Source organism: Chelmon rostratus, chromosome 3 (genome assembly GCF_017976325.1).
Source record: "Chelmon rostratus isolate fCheRos1 chromosome 3, fCheRos1.pri, whole genome shotgun sequence".
Classification (NCBI taxonomy): domain Eukaryota; kingdom Metazoa; phylum Chordata; class Actinopteri; order Chaetodontiformes; family Chaetodontidae; genus Chelmon; species Chelmon rostratus.
Genome location: NC_055660.1, coordinates 12,249,111 through 12,275,424, shown reverse-complemented (window position 1 = coordinate 12,275,424; position 26,314 = coordinate 12,249,111). Strand labels below are relative to the sequence as shown.

General features: G+C 44.2%; 1 protein-coding gene across 1 annotated transcript in view; it reads right to left on the bottom strand.

Annotated features, from left to right (window-relative positions):
- cacna1ab (calcium channel, voltage-dependent, P/Q type, alpha 1A subunit, b) overlaps nucleotides 1-26,314 on the bottom strand; it is a 153,011-nt gene that overhangs the window by 99,167 nt on the left and 27,530 nt on the right. Inside the window, 1 exon segment of the mRNA XM_041933435.1 lies at nucleotides 20,568-20,867. Within this exon segment, the coding sequence (XP_041789369.1) occupies nucleotides 20,568-20,867 (300 nt within the window).

Here is a 26,314-nt window from a genome sequence, read left to right as displayed (position 1 = left end):
AGAAAAAGATGGGATGAAGTTGTAGAATAGAGATGGGATGGAGGGGAAAGAGAAGGGAGAGAAGAAAGGGAAGGAAGAGTGGTGAATAGGAAAGAGATTAAGAAAGTGAAGGAAAGAGGGCAATGAAAGGTAAAACATGAAGTGAATATGGAAAAAAGAATGGTAACGAGTGAGCAAAGAAGGAATGATGGATGAAGAGACAGACAGTAATGAAGGATATACAGAGGTAAGGAGAAAAGGAAGCAAAGAGGGAAAGAAGGAGGGGGTAATGGGCATAAGGAGGAAATAAAGATGGACACATGCAGGAAGAGACTCAGAAAAAGGCAGACTTGTGGATGTAAAGAGGTAGAGATGGAGGGAGCGATAGGGTAGAGGAGAGGAGGGGAGGATGAGGGGAGGCAGGGACGGGTGGAAGAGGAGATGGAAGGAAAGATAGACAGCGAGAAGGAGGAAGAGGAGGGAGAATTGCAGTATTTTTATCATTCTGAGTGAGTGGGCTCCATAAAAGTAGGTTACTGTCAGCAGACAAGGAGAGGCTCAGACACACACACACGCACAAACACACACACACACGGCTACATGTACCATCTCCATTTTAGCTCTGCTGAAGCAGCTGCAATGTGTGTGTGTGTGTGTGTGTGTGTGTGTGTGTGCGTGCATGCGAGAGCCTCGAGCATGCTCAGTGAGCCACCAGCTAAACTGTTGGTTCCAACATGAAAATACCAAGTGGATTGTCTAAATGGCAGCGGTGGATGTTTCAGCTAGAGAAACAGAGGCAGAGAACACATCTGCCCTCAAAGGCTTGTGGGGATGCAGCCATCAAACACACTGGACTTACGAAACAGGTCAGGTTTAGACCAGACATGGTCTAAAATTCTAACAACACAGCTTCATGAACCCTCCACAGGTTTACAGCTGAGTCAAAATGCTAAGTAAGTGTATGAATATCTCCATTTATGGTAAAAGGAATACAGAAAATCTACAGTCCTGTAAAAGTTTGTGTATTGTTCCTTCATGGAGGATTGCAGCTGTGGATTTCTTCAACGACCCAAAGACACCCCCTCCGTGTCGCACCATGACCACGGCGATATACGATGAGCAAAAAAAAAAGCAGTGAACGCCGCGCCTGAGCATTTCTGCCTTGGAGCCGCAGCGCTCCAGTGAAACAGACAAATCTGCAGTGTGCTCGATAATGTTAACCAACGTTAGCTCAAAGAATCAACGTGTCATTTTCAAGGAGTTATTCGGCAATGCCGGTGCATTAACTTTGACTCCACAGTCAAACAATGCATACCTTTGCTTGAAATGGTGATATCCTACATTAACCTTCTCTTTCCTGTCAACCAACACAATATCAATTAGTCTTGATGGGAACGCTTTTCCCCTTTTCTTCTTAAAAAAATACACTGCTTGCTGTAGCTTGCACAAAACACGCGACGTGGCTATTGTTGTTGTAACTGCTGCAAGTGCATATCAGGCACAGAATGTAATGGATTTCCTGAAGAATTACTGCTGCTGAGCATGGTGTAAAAAGTGGAATGAGATGCTCACATAGAGTGTATGTCTTAATGAAATGAATCCAGCTCTGGAGCCTACGTATGTTCTTGCTTTATTGGATTATTCTGGTCTATAAAGCTGAAATTGGCCTTTTTGCCTGGTTTGCAACCAACTTCTCCTGATACGTCTGCTTAACCTTGGTGAATTATAGTACTTCATTTTTTTACTTACTTTTCTTCTAAAGGATTGACAGCAAAAAAAGAGTTTTACCGATGATGTTTGAGAGTGATGAATAAAACCCGTCCCTGCTCAAACTTGCTTAATAATTACACAGGTTGAAATTGAAAGATGAAGCACACATACACACACACACACACAAACACACACACACACACACACACACACACAGTACATGGAAACATGTTCAGGCCTACAGGTCAACCAGGCAGAGTCAAAGTCAATGAGGTGGGATGGAATGTCAATGGAGATGCAGTTGGAGGAATAAGCATCCAACACAGTCACACACAAACACACACACACACACAAACACACACACACACACACACACACACACACACACACACACACACAAAGGTCTGATGTGTGAAGAGATGGGCTAACTAACATCCCACAGCGTCCTGCTAGCTCAGCAGCCGTAAAACTGTCAACAGAACTGATGACCGAGTATTCTGTCTTCTCGCTCTCTCTCTCTCTCTCTCTCTCTCACACACACACACACACACACACAAACACACAACATTCACCTTAGCCACAAATCTCTGAGCATCCCCTCCTCCCCTGTCACTCGCTGAACACTCGTACACACACAAATTTGCACTCACACATACTCACAAATTTCATGTAAACTCTGCAGAAGGTGATGAACTCTGAGGACTTCTGCGCATTTTTACAACAAGCATTCAAATGAGTGCATAAAAAACCTTAAATCAGAGGGACGCCCACAATCTTTAGGAGCGGTTCAAAAGTGTTAGAAGTACCGTAGATGCGGATTTACAGTGAAAGCATTGTAGCGTTGAGTTGGATAATCAAATTGAGAGTGCAAACAGTGGCCAAACATGGAAACCAGGCAAAGGATGATGTGGATTTGATCAGCTCTGTCATTTAACGTGCTTTCAGACAGTGAGCGGATGTCACAGCCTCCATTATTTTCAGTGTGAACACAACAGCAGCCGTGCCGCCAACGTCAGCACCAAGGACCATACCTTCTTCTTGCATAATCAATCAAGCAGTGTCGCCTGGGAAAGTTAAAATACGCTGTCACTCACCGTAATATGGGTTTTTGCGGGATTGTTGAATATCAACGTTCTGTTGCTCAGAAGCCTACATGTAATCTGACAGATGCTAGATCAATGTTTTTGTTGAGTCTGATGGTAGGAAATCTAACTAAAACTCCTGTTTCGCTCTTTCAGATGATGGCTGGCAGTGATGCAAAACAAAATTTGGAATCTGAGGGGAAAAAATGCAAAATCAAGACTGAGAAACTGACGTTGTAAGATAACTTGTAAGGGTCATCTTCAGACCTTCATCAGGCTCTATGGAGAACATGAAGGGAACAGTACAGCTATAAACCTCTCTTTGCTCCGCAGCTTCGGGTGATAAATTGCATTTCTCCAGAACAATCCTGCCTTCGAGCACTTTCACTTGATCCGTATTCAATCCAACTACACATGTAAACTGCAGCGTGTTGGAGGATCCATGTGTGTCTGATGCGGCGATCAATATGATCCAGCTACACTCAGCTGTCTGAGGCACACGGAGGTTACACAACGTGGATACATGTTACTGGTTGTACTAATGCTACTGTTGCTAGTTTGATTTCACACATTCTCAGTCACTTTTTTTTTGTATGCTGCTTTGTTGAATCACACATCAAATTGTGTCTTTTTTCTTTGCTTCCTCTACTCTGTAGACCCTCTGCCCCTCCTTATTCACTCTTCACAGGTCCTTAAATACAAGCAACTTGTCATGATATGTCAGTAGCTTAGACTGTATCCTGTATATTGTACTACCTGCTTGCTTTGAGCTTGTATATAGATAATGTATGTACGCATCTGTGTGTGTGTGTGTGTTTGTGTGCGCGAGGTGATTGGTTGATAAATGATGAATGTCCAGGAAATGAGGAGTTCAGCAGCGAGGAGAAGCAAACACATGACATCAGCAGCTTCTACATTAGTCACCAAATCACATCTGCAGAACGGAGCACTATCCCATTATTTAGTACACTCACACACAAGCACACACTCGCACACCTGCACACGTACAGTACCTATACACACAAAAGCAAGCACACATATGAAAACACACACTAAAACAGCACATACGTGTACAGCTGGAAACAAACAGGGAGGCATAGCTACCGAGTACTAAATATGTATGTGTGTGTGTGTGTTAGGGGTTGTATTGGAAGACAAGGCTGGTTGTGCCCGTGCTGCTGTGGTGACTCATCAACCCAGTGAATCACACAGAGATCTGATTTAGAAACAGACTGCATCCACCTGACTGCTGCTTCCACCGGCAAATTCACACACACACACAGATACACACACATATGCATATGCACACCCACACAGACACATTTATGTGCACTCACAATCAGACGTGTAAAAAATACACCCACAGACACTTAAACACACACGCTGATGAAGACAGATATTCGATGTTTACTAGGTTGAAATCGCCTTTGTTCCACATTTAATATTCAGTATCTTCACAAAAACGGTACATTTTTCACGGCTTAAAAAAACCCGACATTTTTATTCCAATCTTTTAAACAGCGATCATACAGTTAGAGGACATTAAAACTCTCTAGTGAAACCAAAACTAATGAGGTCCTCTTATGTTAGTATCCCTTCAAGACCACCGCAACTATTTAAAGGCAAGCGAGAACAAACTGCACCTGTCGGACCTTTAAATTAAAGAGTCGACTTATCTAGAATATGATTGAGTACGTAAAACAATAAATGCGATGTGTGAAATAAAACTTCATTGTATGTTTTACAAGCTGGTGTCAATTAGACAGTGAGGAAAAGCAGGCTGTGACTGATGTCGTACAGGATTATTAAGAGACAAACAAAAGCCCAATGCTTTCGTCCACTAACTTCACAAAGGTGGCTAATTCAGAAAAATATACTTTGGAATTTTGCACTTTGCTTTCATTTTTGTCACTACAATATCAAACTATTCAAAGACTCCTCATTTGCTCTCTCAGGTTCGTTTAGTTTGTGAAGTGGTGAATTGTTCGCTTGCAGCAGTGTCTGCTCATGTCATCTGGTGGGTGTTCTACTGTGTTTTTATATCGTAAATCCTTGCTGCAAACAAAATCCCTCTGAGGATTTGACCATGTTAAAACTGAGCTGAATTGTGCCTGCAGATAAAGTCGGAGAGCCTTGAAAACCTTTAATAAGGAGACGACAGCCGGTTATTCTGCCTCCTTGTCCTCCTTTAACACTAAATCCGTATTACGCTGTGGATAAGTCTGCAGCAGAAAAGAAGCCTAACTTTAGCTCGCTCGCTGTCCCCGATGATTTTGAGTTCGGCTTCAAGGGATTTCGCAGCGAACTGATCTCCACGCAAAACCTTTCAATTACCAGGTGAGCTCAAAGTGAGGAACACCTGTCTGCCTGTGTGGAAGCGTTTCAGAGGAGGAGATGCGTGCAGGGAAGTGCAGTTCAAATAATTAGCCCAATACCAGAATCCCCTGTCGCCAAATAGTTAATTAAAAGCTCGCCCAGTGTGTGTATATGAGTGTGTGTGTGTCCAGAGGATTAAAGGCTGTAATTATAATTATGTCCTCTCCTCTCTGTCTCTTTTTTTCCACCTTCTCCTAACACATACTCTCTTGGTAATTTTACTTACACACACACACACACACACACACACACACACACTCCCCTCTCTGGACCACCATGGTCGAAATCAGCGGTGGTTTTCTTCCAATTCTTCATGCCAGATTCTAAATAGTCACATTAACAGAAGGCGAGGTCTCCCTGTCACTGTAATAAGTCAAGTTTTCTGTCTGCAGCCTTTACTGCTCATGTTCTGAGCCGGAAAATGGAAAATGTATCATTGGTAGAATGAGAAATACTAATCATGATATGAATTTACAGCACATATAATCGTCTATACTGTGTTTTTTGGGGCTAAAATTCAGAGTAGGGAGGATTTTTTGTGATGTGAAACCATCTAGAATTCTTGAATTTGCTCAAATGTTGACCAACTGTGCTGAAGTTTCCTTTTTCAAGCTTGCTCTGAAGATCTCTGTTAAGGCATCGTGCCTTACAAAAGCATTGTATGGGTTTGTAAGTGTTACTGTGTGAAGACTGAATCACGAAGTCTGAAGCATCAAATGTGGCGAGAAAATCTCGAGCAGAACATGAAGTATCCACACACTTTTTTCATGGTATAAGAAAATAGTCTAAATAGCTTAAACAAAACATGACTGTACTGTATATAAAAATGCTGCAGAACATTTTTGTCTCATCTATGTTTCGCCCCTTCTTGACTTCAGTTTGTAAAATATGTCCCCAGTCAGATCTGCCAATCTCTCCATCAGTCTGCTGCACCACCCCGAGCCACTCAGCAGCTCAGTGATTGGAGGAGCCCTGGGAGACTTCCCGACATCGACGCCTCGTCCTCTCTGATTCAAACAGGCGCCCTTTGACCCTGAGATCTGAGGCCGTATTGACACTGCGACCCTGGTTAAAGAAGCAGGCCCGCTGACTGAGGTAAGAGTCTGTGTGCAGACGCGGCTGAGACAGTCCAGTCCGATGGATTGATGCTGCGAAGTTCACAGTTTTTGCTAACAAAACTCCCAAACACAATTTCTTTACATGGAATGTAATAACATACTATGGGTGACATTAAAGATGCCTCCTAGAGTTCTGGTTCAGAACTTTAAGACACAAGTAGATCATTTGTATTCATGTGATGCAGAATCAAAAGCTGACATGTCCAGGTGCGTATCCCACTTGACACCTGAAATGCAGGTTTTGACAAACTAAGTTTTGAAACATTGCTTTTTAATGCTAATTTCTTCTATTATTATTTTGTCTGAAGCTGTTTTTGGCTAACACTTGTATTCTTACATTAGATTTAGTCACTAATTTTTTTTTTTCATTTCTCAGTTGTGCCTTCTTAGTATGATACGTTCTTCTATGGAAATAAATTGCTCCTGTTGTTCATGAGCTTGAATTTAACTACACTGTCTAACTTAACTGAGCACACAGGATCATTGCCACACAGACATGGACAGTGTTGGAAAAAGCATTACCTCTCAGTTCACATTCGATATTTCTTACAGTGTGGAGTGACCAAACTGCAACTGATAAACCAGGACTTACGTGACATCCTTAAAAATGACTCTTTAAAATCTCAGTTTCTCTAAAAACAGTAAGCGTCATTGTATTCAAAAGTGGAACAAAGCATAAATTATACTGGGAGCTGATACACTGACCGACAAGAAGAAGAAGAGAGTTTCTGTGGTCAGACTGAGATGTTGCTTTGTGTTGTGGCTGGAGAGGGCGAGGTCAGACGGACATTTGTCGGGCTGCCCCTTCTCCTCCAGGACGACTGCAGAGGTCAGCAGTCGGGGTCAGGGGGGAGGCGCTGACAAACAGCTGCTGATGCTGAATACACCTCCTCATCCTCCCCCTCCTTTTTGTCTTTCAGGCTCCCTCCCACTTCTGACAAGGCAGATAAAGTACAGAACCACCCTCATGCCATCCAAAAGACACGTACACACCAGTGAATTTACTCACTATGGGTGGCTGTGGAATACCAACAGCTTTTAGACCAGTTTTACTTCTGGTTCTGGTCTTCATAAATACTGTAGACTTACATTTGTGTTCATGACTGTGTGGAAAATCTTCAGATACACCACCACGAGACATGAAAACTTGCCATTAAACCCAAATGATTTGGGTTTTTTTTTTTTTTAGGTTAGCGTCCCAAACTGTAGTCTTCAAATTTCTTGTTTTGTCCACAAGTCCACAAGGCAAAGATTTTCAATTTACATTGATATTAAATGTCAAGAAGACGTCAAAATTGCTTTTTCCGGCTCTTTCAGTTGCTTCTCACAGTATCATCAGTGGATGGAGTTTGCTGAGACATCATGGAACTGTGGAAAAGGCTCCTAAATGGATCTTAAGTTTTTATCAAAATTGGTTTGTTAATTGTCTCTTGATTGACTAAATGATTAATCAGCTAATTGCTTCAGCTCTAAAAGGCAAATTGGGCTGATTCCATGAATAATTAAGGTCTGTAAAAATAATTTAATTCAACTTCAGGTTTTACCGGAGACACACACTGCCCAGTATTTATCTAAAAGCCTAAATTGGCCCACTGTGGTAAACCATTATATTGGTCTAACCCCGTCATACACCATAAAATCCAGCCTTCACTGCCCTTTACCTAATTAAAGTGTCATGTCACTTATCCATCTGTCCTCCTCCCTCGTCCCTCTCCTCTGTCACAGCACGACTCTCCTCCTCTCAGTTATCCACTTGTCCTCCTCAGCATCTTTGCCTCGGGGCCCGTTGATTGACAGCTGTGAGTGACCCCAGGGCCCACCCTCTCAGAGTGACAGGACCAATCCCCTGGCTTGGCCAAGTGACACACTAACGTGGCAGACTGATTGCCAGGCTGATGGGCAGGCTGCTGATGCTGCAGTGTCCCACTCAGCTCGACTGGACGCTCAGCTGGCACTGCGTTTAGTTTGCACACCGCTGACCAAACGGCTGCTCCCAAAGGTTAATGAGAAGAGGGGCTTTTTCTCAGTTTCACTACTTGTGCAGAAAGGCATCAGGGGTGCCTCTAAAACGAAATCCAAAAGATCTCTGTGTGATGATGCAAGATTGCAACATATTTTTATGGATTTTACCTCCAGTTCTTACATATCCTAAAAGCACAATTTTTAATATCATATATTAGAAGAAACCAATGACAAACACAATATTCAGTTAAGTTTAGGTGCAGGTTGGGGGTTTAAGTGTATTATACTTTGAGGAAAGTCAAGCAAACAAGTTTAATTAGGTCATTTTTGGGTCAGGGTTTTCTCTGTAAACAAAAAACATAGTTGAATCCAAAAGTTCCTTAAAGTTAAATAAATTGTCTCCTCCACAACTCACTAAGCAGCACTGCATTAGCATGCTATTCAAAAAGAAAATCAGCTGTAGTCTTAAAGTTCAAAAAACCCATCCTTCACTTCGAAGAAGGCATCCACTCCACTTACATGCTTTTGAGCAAGAGCCTGAATCCCTGCCAGCTGCTCAACAACCAAACCATAGCCTGGATTCTTCAGTTTATCAAGTGACTTTAGAGAGGGATTCATTGGTCCTGTCGCTGCACAACCGACTCCACCCATTGGTGACAAACTGCAGACGATCAAAGAGATTTCCACCTGACACAAATATGCTGCGGTATCATATGCCTTCTGTCTTGTGCTATACTGTATATCCACGTACAGTATGGCCGTCACAGTTCATCTCGTGAGGAGAAAGACAAAGCAGAGGAATGGCATGACGTCTTGTTGCTGTAACTTCAAAGGGTTCAAGTGTTAAAATTTGCCTAACTCAGCAAGAAAAGTTATTCTAACAATCACTAGTAGATGAAATTAAGCACAGCCCACTTTTAAACCTTCCATTACTTGTTGACCCTGAAGATGAAGGCACGATCTGTATGATTTGGTTTTGTTTTTAACCCTGGTCATGCTAAAATCCCAGCCTTTATTACATACAGTAAATCTGATACTTTATGGTGTAAGTGCAGCACATATGCGCTCCATAGACAGATAGATAAGATGAGGAGGAGATAGGTGCTTTAGTTTAGGTAAGGGGCACACAATCACACTCCTACTCCACTGCCTTGCCACAGAAAGGAATGCTGGGTAATGGATAGCCTATAGCAGCTGCAGACTCCACTGCAAAACAAAACCAAGCTTCACATTTGCTTTTGATATACACCCGCTCGCCAAGCTCTCACACACACACACAAATAGGAACGCACACACGAAAGCAGCAATCACACCTGAACACAGTTGCCCACACTGTGGGCTGTAGTGCAGACACACACACATTCACATGCCTGCACTTGGCCCTGTTTCTGGGGAGAGGCGCCCTGGGCTGCAGGGGGGGAGGAAACCAGCCCAGATCAAACACACACTGAGCCTGTCACTACTCTTTCATTCCTCCCTCTCTCCCTCCATCCCCCTCCACTGCGTATCCCTCTCTTTCTCTCCGCATATCTCTGCTCCTGCCTCCCTCTCTCTGCCTCTCTCTGCTCCGATCTGCCTTCCACACTGCAGTCGGCAGCAGCCAGAGTAAAATGGAGGGGGAGGGAGGTGGTGGAGGAGGGCCGGGAGGAGAGCAAAACAGAAGAGAGCTGAGAGGGGTGTAAGAAGAGGAAGAGAGGGAGAAGGAGGAGGAGGAGGAGGAGGGCAGAGCGGCTCAGTCAGGAAGAGCTGGAGAGGAAAAGAAGAGATAAATGAGAGGAAGATGAGTAGCTGAGAGCATCTTTATTTTTGATAATATTCTTGCTCTCTACGTCTTCTCCTCCTGTCCTTACTCAACCCTACACACCCCTCACATCACAAACACACACCACTCCTCTCCTTATCTATCTGAAGCCTCGAATAATGTTCTATTGCAGCTCAATTACAATAATTACGATCATTAAGGTGATCATTTCCCGACACCACCATTCATTACTTGGGCAAAATAACTATTAGAAGCAGACTGGCAGGGATGGAGGGGAGGACGGCCCTCGTTTTCCTCCCTGCACCAGAAATTAATTCTCCCCAATTCTTTAAATCCTGTCAGCATTGTAACTGTAAGGTTGCCGGTTCAAATCCCCCACTGATGGCTTTATAAAAGTTTCACTTTGCTTTGTAACAGAGTCAAAATTTGCACTAACAGTGAAACTTGTGTTACTATGGCTGCGACTCACAGCTCTTTCATTATCAATCTAAGTGCAACTGAGTTTCTTGATCTATCAATTATACACTCGAAAATACCAAGAAAAGAGAAAATGTCTGTAATCTTTTCAGCATTTTTTCCACATCAAAACCAAAAGATATTCAAAAATCAGACAAAGGTTCACAAGTGAGAAGCTAGAACTGTGAAATGTTTGGCTTTTGATTGGTTTTCAATTATCAAAAAAGATTAATATGCTTTCAGTCTTATGATGATGAAGTCACGAAACATTTCAGCCATAAAGATTTTAGCCATGAATTATAACTCACTGGAAAACAATATGGCCTATTCCAAGGGGTTTATCCTGTTACATAATGCATTTGAACAACAATATTATTACATTTAGAGGAGCAAAAAAAAACACTTTCAACAGGTCATTTTACATGCTTCTCTAATATGTAGGCAAGACAAGTAAACTTTAAATGTTGACTAAAGAAAATGTTGAAAATTGAATTAACAATAATAGACTGTTGAGCATCTGCTATCTTTGGCTGAACTGTGCAGGACTTTAAAATTATGGCGCTGTTTAACTGTAAATCCTAAACCGTTGATGAAGCTGTGCATCCAGAATGAAATGAAATTGAATTCAAAGTTTGTCCAACGGGAAGCTTTTGCTGGTTTATCTAACAACTGACCATCGTTTCTGACTGCTCAACACAGATTTTGAGTGTAAATATAAAATGAATAATGCATTCTGACTAAGAAGATGACTAAGACATCTTTTGGACACCTGAGATGCAGACGAGTGAGCAGGAGAAGAGACGTCTACAAATATAGAAAGCCACCCACATACAGAAACAATGCCTACTAATAACATCTATTTTCTGATGCGTGAGTTCAGTTGTTGTGCAGGTGCACGGAAGAAATGCTGAATCCAAACATTCAGAAAATGCCAGAATGCACAAACTGAGGACAACCCCTGGTTCGGAAATGGGTGAGTCTGGAATGAGAAGACACCTGGTTCATCTGGCCTCAGAAGAAACCATCTAGGTTGGTAAAACAGGGGTTGTGGTGGAGAGAGCCTCAGTCTCCTGTGTGTGTGTGTGTGTGAGTGTCTGTGTGTGTGAGGATGAGTGTGTGTGTGCGTATGAAGCCCCCCTCCCTGCGTTGGTATTTAGATATCAATCCTGCCTCAAAGGTTGGTTTCTTCTGTGTCTTTCTATGTCTGTGTGTGTTTGTGTGTGTGTGTGTGTGTGTGTGTGTTTGTGTGCGTAATCAAGCGCAGTTTCATCAGCATGCATGCTGTGAGTGGAAAAACGTAAATGTGCTTGTGGCATGCATTTGTGTGTGTGTGTCCGTATGTTTGTGGACACCCGCAAGCCTGTGTGTGTGTTTGTGTGTGTGTCTGTGGGGTGTACACATGCATGTGTGTCTGCATCAATCTGTCCTATTCTCCCTATTCTACCTCTCACTCACTCTCCATCAATAGAATAAAAAAAAGAAAACGCCACCACTGTGCTTTTCAGCTAAAGCATCTGAGCACCAGCACACGCACACACACGCACAGACACACAAACACACACACACAGGCTGGCTAAAGGCCAATCAATAATTCACATAGTGCAGATTGAATGTAGATCAGTGACTCAACATGGGGGGGAAACACTATGGCTCTCCACCTCTACCGCTCTCTAATTCCCCTCCTTTCTCCACATTTCCGACTTTCTTTCGATCCAGCGCCGTCTTTCTTTCTTCGCTGCCCTCCATCTTACTCCACTTTTCTCCACCTCCTCTTTCTCTGCTACCCCTCTTCCTTCCTCCACATCCTTTTAAATCTTTCCCCCTTTCTCTACTGTGTGTCGTCTTCTTCACCCGCTGCCTTCTACACCTCTTTATCTTCTTCTTTCTCATCTCACCTGCGCTTTGTCCCTTCCTCATCTCTGGGTCGGGTTCTGGAAACCAGTTCTGTTTTTAATCCAGTTCCAGGTCGATCGTTTTCTCCAGCTAAAACTTTGCAGGGGCCAAATTACATCAGCTGCAGCTAACAAAAACATATTCTCTAAGTAACTTGGCTAAAAGGCCAAAGTGAAACATGGTTTTTGCATCTCACAAGAACAATTTCTGTCAAATCAGCTGCCGTTTGATGCCAGTTTGGTCATCTTGTTTCGGTATTGGAAGTGTCAATGGACAGAAGTGATGGATGTTACAGTGTGAGTGCAGAAGTCAACTGTTTTGGCCGTGCAGAAAGAGAGATTAAAAATTATAGCATGTGGCGTGAGTTTACCGTGTAAAACTCATCTTTTATATCATATCAATGCTTCACCCCTTTAATTCTTTTTTCTCATCTTGTCTTCAGCTCTTTTCCTCGTAAGCACTTGTTCCTTTTTGCTCTTCACTTTTCCTCTTTCCTGTCTTTCTTGTTCTCTTCCTGTCGCCGTCTCTTTCTTTGCCTGCCCTCTTTTTTCCTCTTATTGATTCATCTCTCTACCTTGCTCCACCATATCTTTACTTTTCTACACCCCTTTATCTGTTTCTTCATCTGTGTGTCTGTTTCTGCTTCTTTCTGCATCCCTTGATTTGTCTTCACCTCTCTCCAAATCCCTCTATCCGTGTCTAATTCCCTCCATTTGTCTGTTATGATCCACTTTCTTCTCTTTACTCTCTTTAATTTTCATTCACTCCCTCTCTCCACCCGTCTCTCCCTCCACCCCTTCTCAGTCTCCCTCGTCTAAACCCTCTACCTTCTCCATCGCCTCTACGAAAACACTGTCTTCTCTTTTTTTCTCTCGCACTTAGAAAACACACAGCCTGTCTTGTTGAATTCCCTCCTAAAACTTAGTTTGAGGTTTTCTTTCTGTTAATTTCTTTAGTGATTTTCCCTGTTATGGCCCCTTCAAACGCACACTTGCATATAACATATTCACACACACACACACATAGCGGCGGCAGGCCACACTCAGAGTTGAGGAGAGGACAGCAGGGGCATCACATTTCACCCCAGTGCGATCCAGACAAACACACACACTGAGGGAATTGGCTGTGAGGATCACATATCTGGAGTAGAGTTCTGTCAAAACAACGACTACTATGGTGCTTGTCTGTCAGGATGTTGTATCCAAGGAAGGGACACAAAGATGTATCGACAGTACATATCCATACGGACGGATGCAAGTGTGCATTTTTAAAATATGTACGGTATGCATGCATGCGTCCAATTCGTTATTGCCTTTGTCACAAGTAAGTCTCAGGTCTTGGCTATTAACTTCCAAAGCAAGTCCCAAGTCCTAATGTTTGTGCTTCAAATTCCGAACAAGTTATTGTGTGCCTGTATTTTCACTTTCAAACAAACATTTAAAAGCTGAATGATCAGGTTTGCCTTTGTGGGTCATTCTCCATGACTTGGAGAAACCTTTTCAACCTGAATGCTTTCATGTTCAAACGCGATAATCTGAGATATCATATATTGTCCCTGTTGTACATCTGTTGTCAGGACGATGAAGAGTTGGTATTAGATCATTCCAAGTCAGAAGGATAAAGTCCAGGTGAAGCTCGGAGGCACTGATAATAAAGATTGGAGGTCTTGATTTTGTCTCAAGCAATTATGTATATATGATATACTGAAGAAGACACAGTGCATCAGGGTAAACAGCACAGGTCTGTAAATGAACTTTCATGTTGTTGACATGACAGATTTTAACAGATTTTTTCAAATGAAGTGCCTGAAACGTGGTTGAAGATTTCTTTTGTATTGTGATCTTTACTGTACTGTAATGGTTTCATATGATTATGTCACCAGACAGCCCACTACCTTACGGGACTATTGGTGCCTAAACCTAACCGAACTGCAGCCATCACCTGAAATGTTTCTAAGCAAGCTTTGTTTTAATAGTGTAACTGGATGTTGCATGTTTATCATTGCTAAATTGACTGCAAGAATGAGAACCAGTTCTTTTCACGCCGAGGTGAGGCAAAACGTGACACTGACAGTGGAGCGAGTTGCACCAGATTGTATTGTGGTAAATGAGACGAAGAGAGAGAGAGAGAGAGAGAGATTGCACACTGGAGCGTGAATGTCCCAAATGGTGCTTTTTCTGCCAACCACTGGGCTGCACTGACTCTGTGTGTGTGTGTGTGTGTGTGTATGTGTGTGCGTGTGTGTTTGTGTGCTTGTGTGTTTGTGTGTGTTGGGATGCAGGCAAGCCCCCTGAGGTAAGTGATCCTGCTGAACAGGTGTTACAGTATCACCTGCCCCTATCCATCCACCCACCCGCCCGTACAAAGAGATAGACTGGTTGTCATAGAAATGTGGCTGTTGAAATCATTTGATTCAACACTTGTGTATGCGTAAACAAACATATAAATGATGCATGGACACACACACACACACACTCTCACTGGTGGCTTGCCTTCATCCGTCTGGGGTGGAGCAAGCAGATCCGTTCAGATCAGTAATGGCCGAAAGTGTGTGTGTGTGTGTGTGTGTGTGTGTGTGTGTGTGTGTGTGTGTGTTTGCTTTCTCGTATCTTATCTGATTATGGTTATTCTTTCATAGTAACACAACAGCATTTACTGTAAACCTGACACACAAAGTCTGTCACACATGTAACAATCGCACACGCACGCACATGTAGATCACTGGGTCCAGCTATTACACAGTTCAGTTTCACTGGAAATTTATTGGCTTTGGTTTTTGAACTTTCGTCTGCAGTTTTCACTATTTCAGACAATTCCTAGATTAAAGAATTTATTTAAAAAAAAAAGCTAAATTCTGCATATCGTTAAATTATCAATATTCTGATGATGCTTATGTTTGTTTTGTCCACTCAAATTGTTTGGGGGCACTACTCAGTTACAGGTCATGAAGACAAGGTGACATTCTTCCTACTGATTGTCCTAGAGTGGGTGGGGGTGGGGGCTGAGGGTAGGGGGTCTGTCTTTAATCTCTTCTCTCTCTCTCCCTTGCTGCCAGATACTGTCTACCTCTCCACTTCTCTTTCCCTCACATGATACCAGGCAGCGTGGCCAGAACCCAGCTGGGAAAGTGTGAAACCCACAGACAACGAACGCCCAGGACAGATGGTCAAAAAGAGAAAGAGACAGAGAGAGAGGCATACAGTATGTACTGATGCTATCACTTTAGTATTATATGCCGCTTTGACGAACGAGATGGAGAGATTTCTATTGTGTCAATAAAGCAGGTTTGAAATAAACTAAAGCAAGATGAGAAGACACAAGAAAAAGCCAAATCGGAGCACAAAACTCTATTTTAAACTAAATTGAAGTGGTTCAGTTCATTCCCGGTGGCCCCGCTGGCTTATCTGAGTGACCGGCTAACGTTACTGTGAGGCAGCTGTGTTTGACAGAGCCAGAAAGCAGCCTTGACATCTTAATCAGTGACTTTTTTCTCTATGATATCGAATCCAAAATGCTTCTACACATTATTCTAACACGGTTTGGTGTCGTGATTCAACATAGCACGTTAGTTTTCTTAATTTTGCATTAGTGAAGAGAGACCACAGGGCATGCAATGGGTTAGACAGATATGCTTGTACAAAATAAAAAAATTTATTATTTCTGGAGACTTAGTGGAGCACGATACTATAACCGCATTTCCCTCCATATTTTTATGTGCATTGAAATGCCAGGTATTCAAGACACATTGAATTATTGGGGAAAAAAAATAATTAATTAATGGCAGATATGTGGACCAACTGTAACGTTCCTCAAACAAATAATGGGAACAAACAGAAATGTCATGTTTCAATCACGTTTTCAACATTGCTTTCCACCATTTGAGGTTTGACCGGCGTGGTTACATTTACATAATCTTGTTTGGCTGTCGTCTTCTTCTGGTTTAATGGCACCCAACTGGAGAACCAGCTCCCTCAATTGTTTAACTCGTAGTGTTTGCAGAATGGTAGCAGATGGAGACATGCACGAATTCACTTTGGATGATTTTCCAGGAGTTAAAATTTGTGCCACATTTAAATGGAAACTTAGCTTTTATTTGTCACCTATCTACTGTCTTATGGACATTTTTTTCCCCAATATAATCACTGCGCTATGATAAACAATACTGCCACTACAGTTTCTAAATGGAATAAAATTTAAAGTGGCAGGCGAGTGAAGACAAAACGGGGAAGAAGAGAGATAGAGAAGATGGAGGACAGAACATTTAAAGCAGAGTTGCAGGGGAAGAAGTGCAGCGGAGAAGAGGAGATGAAAGGAGTGGGGAGAGAGTGAGAGAGGGAATGGGGAAGTACAGGCGGAGGGAGGGGAGGGAGGTATAATGAAGTCCTCTGGGTCTCTGGTGGAAGAAGCCACAGCGCCTGCCAGCCAACACAGCCTGGCTCTGTACAGATGGCGGCATGCTGGGGTATGCTCAATTCGCTTTCAAATCAGGAAGTGGATGTTCTTTAAGTCTGAAAATGTTTTGCAATGAAAATGTCTCATATGAAGTAAAAAACAGTACGGATTCTGTTTTAATGCTGATGTTTCAGAGGCTTTGGACAGGATACTCAAATAAATGTGTTTGCCACTTGCTTTGTTTGACCAGGTGAAAATGTTGCCAACTCAGAAGGCATCAAATAACAGCCTCAAGAGTTCTGAAAGAGATGTATGATGCGGTTATTTAGAAGTAGCTGTTAATACTGGAGAAAACACAGTGATTTACTGGTGCACGGAACTAAACGCTGCATGTCTGACGTCCAGCGGTTGCTTATGCTGATAAGAATCATAATGCCACTCTGATCACATTACATTCATCAACTAAAAGATGAGGAAGCTTTTGTGTTGCACTTATTTGTATTTGTGTTACTGCCAGTCTGAATTATTCATACTGAATGTATCTGCACCTTACGCATGTTCAGCCAACAACGGCAAACCCTTGTATATTAAAAAGCCAAAGCAGAATAAAACAGGAGATGGGATGCGTCACGTTTTCAACATTTAACCAAAATCACGTTCCTTCCTCAACTTTAACCAAGTCCATAGTAGTCAAAACCTAAATATAACCTAATGTGGGGTGCAGGACTCAATGTCTGGTCTCCAGCACCTGCGTTTTGTGCCATCAAGCATCCACAACAACCTCCTTCTGAATTACATCAGAACATCGCACTTCCTGCGTTAAAAAAAACAGAATATTTTTCCTTTGGTTCAACCGTCAGTGTGACTGCACAAGCACAACGCTTTTCATGATGTCCTCATTGTTTAATCCCACCCTTTGTAAGTTCATCATACAGTAGGTTGGGTGTAGCCGGATCTCCACAGAGTAGGTGCTGGTCCGCACGCACCCATTATCACTCTGAGAAAACTCTCCAGCTTTTTTGTATTCCTTAAACCAATCACATTCATCTTGGGTGGCACTAAGCCCACGATGCAGCGATGGTGACTTTGCAAAACAGTGTCGGGGGCAATTTGTTCAAGGGGGTCATTTGCATGAAGGGAGGTGAGACCTGCGAAAGAAAAGCAACAGCTCCTAGCCTGTTTAGGTTCGTACTGTTAGCGACCAGGTCAGGGTAACTTGCTATTTTCAGCAGCATGTAGGTTGCTAGCTCGGAGGTTGTTGTTGTTTCCCGTAACGACAAGGATTTTGCAAACAGTAACACACAGATAGTGGAAGGGCATACAATTGGCCACAGTCTATATCCGGTCATATATCTATATCAACTGAAAAAAGGAGACATCTCACTAAACATAACTAACACTCATTAGCAATGTACCTTTCTAAACCTTCGAATCGCGATTCCGAGGTAAACACAAAAGCACTCTCACCTTCACCTTCCAACCTGCACTGTAGTGCCAAACCGTATAGATGACACCACAAATTATAGGATATTAATACATACCGAAAGGAAAGGAACTCAAACCAGTAGATAAAATAAAATGGAAATAATTTGAAAAAAGAGGAAAATGTGTGTGGTCATTGTTCGTTTCTGATTCAAATAAATAAAAATCTGATGTAGACATTCAATCCAATTTGCTTTTCAGTCACCAACATGCACACATATCATATGACCAACGTGACTCTCGCATCATTTAAGGTGTCACATGGCTCGACACATCAGACTACCTGAGATCAGCTGCTGCTGTTCATCTTTGTGCTCACTGAATGACGCTTCTTCTGTCTTTACGCCTCCGACATTTGGAAGAATCTTCTCCATCAGTTCAGTCATAGCTTTCAGAAATGGCTTAAAAAAATTTCAAGGCTCATCTTCTCCTTCTCGTTTGACCTTTTAGGCATCCAACAGTTTTCTCTGTCCTAACCTGCATTTAGCTGTCATTTATTCTCGCCGTTTTGAAGTAGTCACAAGTCTGACTGACTGATGGCCCTGTGCTGATTTAGGGATTCTCACGAGCTCTGTCGTACTGTGAGATCACCTTAAAAGACCCAAAGGGAGGCACCTCACCCTCTCTGACTCTCTCACGAAGCAGCCGCAGTCACAATGATTCTCTGCATCGGCGCCACAAACACAAACTGGCTGCTTCAAAGTTTAAGTAAAGACCATAAACACGTCACTTTTCTATCCTTAATGGAAGTTACCATAGATTAAGTGCTAAAAAATAACTTTTTTTTTGGCTGGCAAACGCCCCCAGGGAAGGTTGTTACATCGAGCTGTTTGCCATGCAGGTAGACAAAGTGGTAATGAAATCAGTGGTGACAGTCAGCATGAAAGAGTTTTTTAAGTCCAGAGAAATCAAGTGTGATCCTTTCTTTCTAAAAACACACCACGCCGTGTGGCTGAACTGTATTCTGGATTCATGAAGCTGCTGCTGGTGAAGAACTCACTCTGCCTCTTCAAAGATTCATCCCATTGGGATTATAGAGAGCCGTCTAAAATGGCAGAACATGATACGGTAGGTGCCAAAATTTGATTAAAGGACCACCAACGAAATGAGCAACTGTCCCCGCGCCTCAGACCTCCAGGGGCTCCGAAAGCCCCAGTCGGCATGTGGCAATTTGATTAATTGCACATTTGTTCAGGAATAAACACTACTGAAGCACAAGTTCAGCTGAAAGCATGAACACTTTAAGACAGGTCTGCCATTATTACATACTTTAGAAGAGTTTTGTAAAGGGGGAATTTAGGCATGAGGTAAGCACCATGTCATCTCAAGTGATATAAAGGTCTTAAAACTGTTAGTACATTATTTTATTCAAATTAGTGCCACAGAGGAAAATCTGGGATCAAGTCATTTCCAGGGGTTGTACATCTAAAAAAGCTTGACCGTTCTGGAGGAGTAATGGCCAACAAACCACATAACAACAACACCCCTGATTCAAGTCTTATCAAATTCCCTAAAAAAATAGGCGTCTTCTAATCAAGGAGGTAGTGACTCAAGGCCAGGCCACATAATTATTCCAGGTTCGAGCAGCAGTAAACCGACCTGTCCTGACAATTACAGCTTTTTCCACTGCTGTCCTGCAGGACGAGCCACAGGCCGCCCTATATGGTCAGTAGTAATTAGAGCGGGAGAGAGTCATTTCCTCTCCCTTCTGGTTGCATGGTGCTTAAGCCTTCATAATGCTGACATCAGCACTCAGCTCAAACTACAACTATAGCCTCAACACACACACACACACACACACACTCAGGTCACTAACAGGTTTGAGCTAAATGCTGTATTCAAGATGCTTCTTAATCACCAGCAGCATCATCATGATTGTGATTGCTGGTGTCATGACAACTGGCATCATCGTCAGCATCATCTCTCATTCCATCAATGGCAGCTTTACCAGATGAGCCTGAGGCCAGCAGGGCTGGACACAGCAGTGAGAGTGAAGTGAAATCATGTATTCTGTTATGTATCAATCAACAGCACACAGCAAAACGCCAAACAACACACGCACACACACACACACACACACACACAAACACCCCATACACCTTCAAAAAAATACACCATGTAACATCTCACAACACTGCAAAACAGAAAAAAATACATCATAGAGTGCCATGACATTAAAAAAAAACACCACCACACACTGCAAATCACCACAACGACCACAGCTTGCATCCTGCAGGTGTAGGCTAATTCAACGCCAAACCGCTCCACACAGGCCACACCTCGCCAACCACTCCAGCACACACACCACAACTCAGTACCTTGGCAGTGTGCTCGGCATTGCTTATGAAAGGATATGGCCATTCGGTGATCTTTTTGGCGTACTTCCTCACCACGTTGTCTTCGCTGAAGAGGAAGAGGGAGCGGTTGACCGTTAGGCAGCTCTGCCGGACGGGTATGGGGTTGTACAGGGCCATGGTCCGGGCTCTCTGGGCCATCGACTGCTTGTACATCCGCTGCGCTCCGGGGGGCCCCCCTTGCCTGCTGCCGCCGCGGCCGGGCCCCCCTTGTCCGCCGGCACCCCCGCCACCACCGCCACCACCACCTCCTCCTCCTCCTCCATACCTGTTGGGTAGCTCGTCTCCAAAACGCGCCATTCTGCAGACACCAAACGCCAGAGGTTAGGAAGGAGCCGGGGGGGAACCTCAGAGTGACACCTCCACATGCCACCACCCCATCAGCCTCGGCTCCAAACACACATGCAGAACGGAGTTGGGTTCGCGTCCTTCTCTGGCTTATCTCTCCGTCTCTTTCTCCTGCTATCTATCTGTGTCTCCTTCCCAGATCTTCAGCGACGAGAAGATACCTCCATTTGTGTGTGGAGAGGGAGGGAGGGAAGGAGGAGGAGGAGAGAGGGGAGGGAGAGGAGGGGAGAGGGAAAGCGCACGGTGTCTCTGCTCGTGTGTTTGGAATATGAATGGGAAACAGCGCGAAGTGTTTATGTAATTTCTGGCAAATCACTTCTCTGACAGCGGAAAAAACAACCACGACTGGTTTTGTTGGCGGGTGAGGAAAGTGTCAAAAGATTTTAGATCTTGTCAGAGCATCGGCGTTTTCTCTCCGTCGACAAGGAAGGCATCCTGTTTTTCTTTTTTTGGTCGGGAAAAACCTCTCCAAGAGTGAGCCGGTTCTTGCATCTCAATAGGCCAACGGATCGATCACCGTAAATGCATGCGATAAGGATGCATAGCTGTGCGTTTAAATAAATATTGCAATTATCTCCACTAAGTAGGCTACCCTTGCTGGAGACTGCGTCTTTTTTCCCTCTCAACAGTCTAGTGCATCTTGCCAGGATCTGCAGTTGTCTTTTTTCCCCTCCCCAGGTCCCCCCTTTTTTCCTGCGAGATAAAAATAGAAATAGATAAGAGTAAAACCTTTAATAATTCATTTAATCTTGTGCCATGTATCCGCAATGTTTGATGTGGCACGGCAGATATCCCCGTTGCCACCTCTCACTGCCACCACGCCACTCGGGTTACACGCAAACGTCAACCGAGGGGGGCTTCCCCAAAATCCGAGCCTGGTGACATTTGTTGATACTCGGTGATGGACGGTGCGGCATCCCCCCTCCTCCTCCTCCTCCCCCTCCTCCTCCTCACCAAGGCGTCGGTCACTGATTTTGGGCGTGATTGCGCGCACTTGGAGACGAAAATACACCGGTGCTCAATCTACCAATTTATACCCTCCCACCCCCCGAAAAAAAAATGAGTTGATGAAGTTAAAAGAAAAATAATGTCCACAGCAATCATCTATAATCCAGGGTTTGCGGAACATGAATCCCGGACGAGTAGGATCCGAAGGAGCAGAAAAAGACCACTGGGGGAGGCAGCATCATCACCATCATCAATTCTTGTTCGGGAAATAAGACGGCGGCGGTGCGGGTGTGATGTAGCAGCGGCTCGCATCTTCTCCTCCGCCACCGGGCAGAAACCGTGCACCATCCCCGGCCAGCAGCATCGCATCGCCCCCGAGGCTCCCCGAACCAGAGAGAGGCGGCCAGCCCCGCAGAGCTACAGCAAGTCCAGCGTTTCTTCTCTCTCTCTCTAGCTATCTCTCCCTATCCCTCCCCCTCTGTTTTTTTCTTTCCTCCCTCGACCCCCCAGGGGTGCGTGAACCAACGCGCAGTCGGTCCGGAGGCTGTATATTCCCGTGGAGAACAGCCTTGGAAACGGAAAAACCCGACGAGCGAAGCGCCTCTCGGGCTCTCCTGCGCTCAGTCAGCCGTCGGGGTTGAGCCGCGCACTGAGCATCTGATCAGTCTACGGGAACCGAGCGCCGCGCGCAGATCCGTGGCCAAGCCTAGCAGCGCACGACGCACAACGCCTCCCCGGAGCCTCCCCCACTCCAACCCACTCCCCATAACGCACGACGGAGATGTATGGGCGTCAGCTGGGTACGGCAAGGTGCGGCAGCTCGCCCTACCTACAGCCCGAGTGACTCTCAGTGTCATCCTGTAAGTGTTAGAAAGAATAAAACACCAGCCCAAAAACGTCTAATCCAAAAGCTTTCGTGACTAGTATTACCTGGTGATACACCTCCACTAATTTTGAATTTGCTCACTTATTGATCAGCAGGTTTAACAATACTGGTCACCGGTGATAGTGGACGCACGCTGTGGACTTTCCATCGCTGACGGGTTTGGTGAATTGAGGCCCCTTGAGGAGATGCCGCTCGCGGCTTTCTCTCATGGTGGCCAAGTGTCAAAAGCACCAATGGCGCAGTCCAATTCGCCCCATTCGCTGTTTACTCAAGCCCACCAGGCCAAGCAGAAGGCATTGCCATGAGCGGGGTGGGTGGAGGGAGGGAGGAGGGGGTGGAGGAAATATACAAGGAGTTGCAAATGAATGTGGATTACTGTATGGATATGAAAATGATTCAGGGCCCACTTTTGGTGTGCAGAAGACTTCAGGGGATCCCTGAGAGCTGAGTTATTTCACTCTGTTGGAGACTATACAGATGCTTATTTCCCATCAATAGTTCTATTGTCTCTGCTTTCATGCCCCATCTGACAGTATAGACATTTATGTAATCCTGTACCAAGCCAAATCTAACAATCTAATTCTACTCTATGGAATTCCTTGAGCGAGCAAGAGAAAAACTGCCTCCTGATTCGCTCGACCATGTGATTTTGAGCTTATTGTGGACTTCCGAAAAGGCTTAATAGGTCAATGTTTTTGGTAGAATTTTTCTCTGCTGAGAAATGTATGAACAAACATGTTGCCAATAAACTAAGTTGGACCAACATTTCATCTGCACAGCCAGCAGGAGAGCCGGGCGAGTTTGGAGTGCTGCACTGTTATTTTATACGTGCGGTTATTTTGAGGACAGTTTGAAAGAGGTTTTATCTCCCCTCATTCCTCCCTTCTCCTCCAAGCCGTCTGTCATTCTGGCCCTGGCATCTGAGTCGTCTTTGATGCAATTCAGCAAGCTGTTTGCTTGGGCTAAACCGACCAAGCTGTCACCTCTCCAGAACAGGAAAATGAAGGTGGTGGTGGGGGTGGAGGGGAGTAGGGGGTTGAAACTCATAAAAACAGTGGCCAGAGAATCCCTTTCAAACTGATTCTTTAAGATATTTTTATTCATAGTTATATAATGAAAATGAAACCAACAATCGAGTTAAAGAACAATAAAACACACCAACTTTAGTCACTTTAGCGCTTTGACGCTGTCCTTGGTGCTGAAACAGCTCCTGACACGTCTCCAAGGCCTTCTGGTGCCGTCCAGAGCGCTGAAACAAGACTACAAAGCTCTGCACACCACCTGCACGGCTTTGGAAGAGATTACCTTCATTGGTTAGTTACTGTACCTCCGGCCATCTGTTAAATGCTGAGAAGTGTTTGCGAGTTCTGCTCGCTGTTTGCCTCCTCTACCAACTACTTTGGCAGGTAACCACCCGTCATTTGGAGGCCTGATTCTGTTCTAAAAATCAGTTGGTGGGATATTCAAAGTGGGCCATATGGTGGGCTTTGGGATGGATCTGAAGGCAAACTGTAGACTATGCAAAAGTCAACAAAGTCTAACGCAATACTGTGGCTATTTTCTCTTCCAGTGTTTCCGTCACGTCAAAGTTAGGATCAAATTAAGTAGGTTAGCTTTTTCAACCTGCACTATATATAATCACTTTCCATCTCACAGAAAGACAGTGGCATGAATTAGACATAACATTTTAATGCATTTGTCACACGAACGCGAACAGATTGGTTGAGCAAGTCAGTGCGATTTGATTCAGTCAGCTGCTCTAAACGATGGAAAGTGAAAAGGGTTTGCTGCACACCAAATTTCAAGCTCGGCATCTATCCAAACTTCTTTTAAACATGGAGGAACCCTGAACCTTGCCCCTCCTTGTCCACGCTTCTCCTCACCTGAGCGACCATGGTGAAGCTCACAATGCATTTATCGCTATTTCTAAACTGGGCTGGGCTTTTCAGATGAGCTGAGTCTGTTTGTTGTTTTGTTTATCTATTTACAATAAATGTGTGCTGATCACTGGAAACACACAAAACAGATCTTGGTCAGAAATAAAGTGGTTCAAATAAATCCTATTTATGCTGTCAAATCCATTATTTGGCCTTTTTTTTTTGGTCTCACACACACCTTGACACAATTTCTGAAGACAGGAGATGAGTTGTTTTTGCTTTAATCTAAGCTCTGACTGGGCTCTGCTGCTACCCTGAGGTCACACGCAGTGTGTATAACCCACCTGCTGTGGTGGTCTCAGAGCGATGCTATTATTCACAAGATGCCTGTTCAACGTCCCAACGTGTGCGCATCACTGGATTTGCTCGTCATCTGATTCCCGTAGACTACTGGCTACTAACAGGCACGATAAAAGCCCGTTCCCGCTGACAGCATGGCAGAGAGAGTGAAAGTGAGTGTCGGGAAGAGGAGGGTGGTGGTGGTGGAGAGATGGCGAGGTGGGGGGGGTGCTGCTGCTGGTGGACAAGCCTGCCCGTGATTTGCACGATCACGGGAAACCACGCGGTGGTCGGATGCCAGAGATGACAAGCTGCCCCCGTCACTTATTGATAATGAGGACGGATGTGGAGGAAGGTGACGGATGGACACATTTCGCTCTCTCCTTCCTTTTCTCTCTGTTTTTTTATTTTGGCATCCCTCTGTTATCGCTGCTGCTGCTGCTGCATGCCCATGCAGATTTCCCAGGCTCTCTCTCTCTGCGAGTGTGTGTGTGCGTGTGTGTGTGTGTGTGTGTGGGTGGGTGTGCTGCTGCAGCTGAGGGAGTCGTGCTGAGGCCCTGATGCGCAGCATTGTCATTCAGGGAGCGTTCACACAGGCAACCCCCGCAGGAAGCCCTGGCACCTCCCCCTTGAAACGACGCCCCCCCATCCCTCACCCCCTCCTCTCGCCTCCTCCCCCCTCCCTTTGCTGCTCTCTGATCTCACTCAGCAGGCCGAAGCTACAGAGCTGTCTGAGAGGTGGAGAATGAGTGCAGAGAGAGAGAGACAGCACAGCAGGATTAGGGCTAATTCACGTTCAACACATAAAAAATGAAAACAGACGTTGTGATTCACTTAAGGCTGGCATGCCAATTCCAAGAGTTTTATTGCAAAATTCCATTTACTTTTTAGTTGAAATTGTTGCAATTTCTCCACACAAAGTACTTCAGAAAATAATTGTGTTTTATACCTGATAAGAAACTTAAAGTGGCAATAAACATGATTCTCATTGTACTAAATTGATCTCAAGATCAAGTGGTTCTGTCAAACGCAGCCTCTTCATCGACTGCTGCCGCTGCACTTTGTCAAATGCCGTTTTTTTATTTTTACTCTCTAATGGCTGTGACTTCCAATAAATACAGCAGAAATTCAAGTAAGTAAAAAGTACACAAAAAAAATACAACTGCTGGAATGGATTTAAAGTTTGAACAGATGAACCATGATAATAATCCGGGAGGTGTATAGAGCTGCAGACTGGGGTGGTGACTCTCAGTGGGATTTACAACACTTTCATATCATTGGGAGCGATTTGTTTCATTGTTCGTGATTTAGAGCTATTTGCACATCCAACCATCTCAGGTGTTGATGCTT